This window comes from Mandrillus leucophaeus, unplaced genomic scaffold (genome assembly GCF_000951045.1).
Source record: "Mandrillus leucophaeus isolate KB7577 unplaced genomic scaffold, Mleu.le_1.0 Scaffold993, whole genome shotgun sequence".
Taxonomy (NCBI): Eukaryota; Metazoa; Chordata; class Mammalia; order Primates; family Cercopithecidae; genus Mandrillus; species Mandrillus leucophaeus.
In genome coordinates this window covers 31,346-33,208 of record NW_012110841.1, presented here as the reverse complement: position 1 = coordinate 33,208, position 1,863 = coordinate 31,346, and the positions used below count along the sequence as shown (strand labels likewise).

The following is a 1,863-nucleotide window of genomic DNA, read 5'->3' as shown; positions in this document are numbered from 1 at the left end:
AGACCATCCTAGCTGACACGGTGAAATTCCATCTCTACTAAAAATACAAAAAAATTAGCTGGGTGTGGTGGCAGGTGACTGTAGTCCCAGCTACTTGGGAGGCTGAAGCTGGAGAATGGCGTGAACTCGGAAGGCGGAGCTTGTAGTAAGCCGAGATCGCGTGACTGCACTCCAGCCTGGGCGACAGTGAGACTCAGTCTCAAAAAAACCAAAAAAACAAAAAACCAAAACTGGGTATGATGGCGTGTCAAGTGCTACCTGGGTGGTACCTGTCTGGTTATACACATCTAGATGTGTATAAGAGACAGTCCCAGCACTCTGGGAGGCCAAGGTGGGTGGATCACTTGAGGTCAGGATTTCGAGACCAGCATGGCCAACATGGTGAGACCCCATCTCTACTAAAAATACAAAATTAGCCAGGCGTGGTGGCACACGCCTGTAATCCCAGCTACTTGGGAGGCTGAGGGAGGAGAATCGCTTGAACCCAGGAGGCGGAGGTTGCAGTGAACTGAGATTGCGCCCTTTCACTCCAACATGTGTGACAGAGTGACAACCTGTCTAAAAACGACCCCTCCCCCAAAATATGGTTTCTGAAGCAATTCTCAAATAACCTATAATTATTATAGATTAATAATAATCTTAAAATAGTCTATTATTTGACACCTGTCACAAAGAAATGCCAGCTCCAGAGCCAGGAAGCTCAAATGCTCAAAGAGGCAGATACTATATGCACTTTCACAGTCGTGAAAGCAAGCTGCTGTTCACACCAAATGCACAGCTAACTGCATTTAGGCATTCAGCTAAGAGGGAGAAGAGGGAAGATGACACAGAGAAGTAACAACTTAAATGGTGTGGGTATCCCATTTGCTGTTCTATCACATGGCAAATGGCCTAGAGGGAAAAGGGGTCTCAGCTGTGCCCTTTCATACACGAGGAAGACTCTCACTCTCCATCCCTCGTCTAGTGTAAGGATCTTGCTATGTTGATTCTGACTGAGGGTTTACCTGGACTCTGCGTGCTGTGCTGTCCGTAGAAGGCAGACCTCACACCAGCCACAACCAGCATTATCTATTCTTCCTCAAATGCTTTTTTCTTTTCTTTTCTTTTTTTTTTTTTTTTGAGACAGAGTTTCACTCTTGTTGTCCAGGCTGGAGAGAAAATGGCACGATCTTGGCTCACTGCAACCTTCGCCTCTCGGGTTCAAGCGATTCTCCTGCCTCAGCCTCCCGAGTAGCTGGGATTACAAGCATGCGCCTGGCTAATTTTGTATTTTTAGTAGAGACAGGGCTTCTCCATGTTGGTCAGGTTGGTCTCAAACTCCTGACCTCAGGTGATCCCGTCTCGGCCTTCCAAAGTGCTGGGATTACAGCCGCGAGCCACCATGCCTGGCCTCCTCAAATGTTTTTCTTCTAAAGGCAGTACATGCACACTGCCCAAACATGGGGGCTCAACCAGCCTTCTGGCTCACTGACCTTCTCAGCCATGGCATCCATGTAGTCCTGTCGCTGGTATTCTCTCCGGCGCAGATGTCTGTACACGTGGAACTCTCCACTGCCGGCCCCAGCACTTGAACCTGTAGCCAGGACAGTCCATGGTTCTAGATGAAATTCAGCTACCAACACAGGTCACCCTTAATCGAAGGGGACTAAAGAAACAAACAGTGGAAGTCGTGGAAGGGACCATGCCTTCCTTTCTCCCCACTGTATAAAGAACTGGCTCAGTACCTGGCATATTGTAGATGTCATTATTTGTTATAAACATGTTGAATGTGAAGTCACTAAAAATCCCACTCAAATTCAGTATCAGGAGGGGCAGACTGTGGTTAAGTGACTTTCTCACCTCCTCTATGATTTCACATTTGTC

General features: G+C 47.5%; 1 protein-coding gene across 1 annotated transcript in view; it reads right to left on the bottom strand.

Moving 5' to 3' along the window:
* Window positions 1-1,863, bottom strand: part of PRKRIP1 (PRKR interacting protein 1 (IL11 inducible)) — a 37,915-nt gene that overhangs the window by 27,644 nt on the left and 8,408 nt on the right. Inside the window, exon 3 of the mRNA XM_011971228.1 lies at window positions 1,473-1,573. Within this exon, the coding sequence (XP_011826618.1) occupies window positions 1,473-1,573 (101 nt within the window). The remainder of the gene's footprint in view (window positions 1-1,472; window positions 1,574-1,863) is intronic.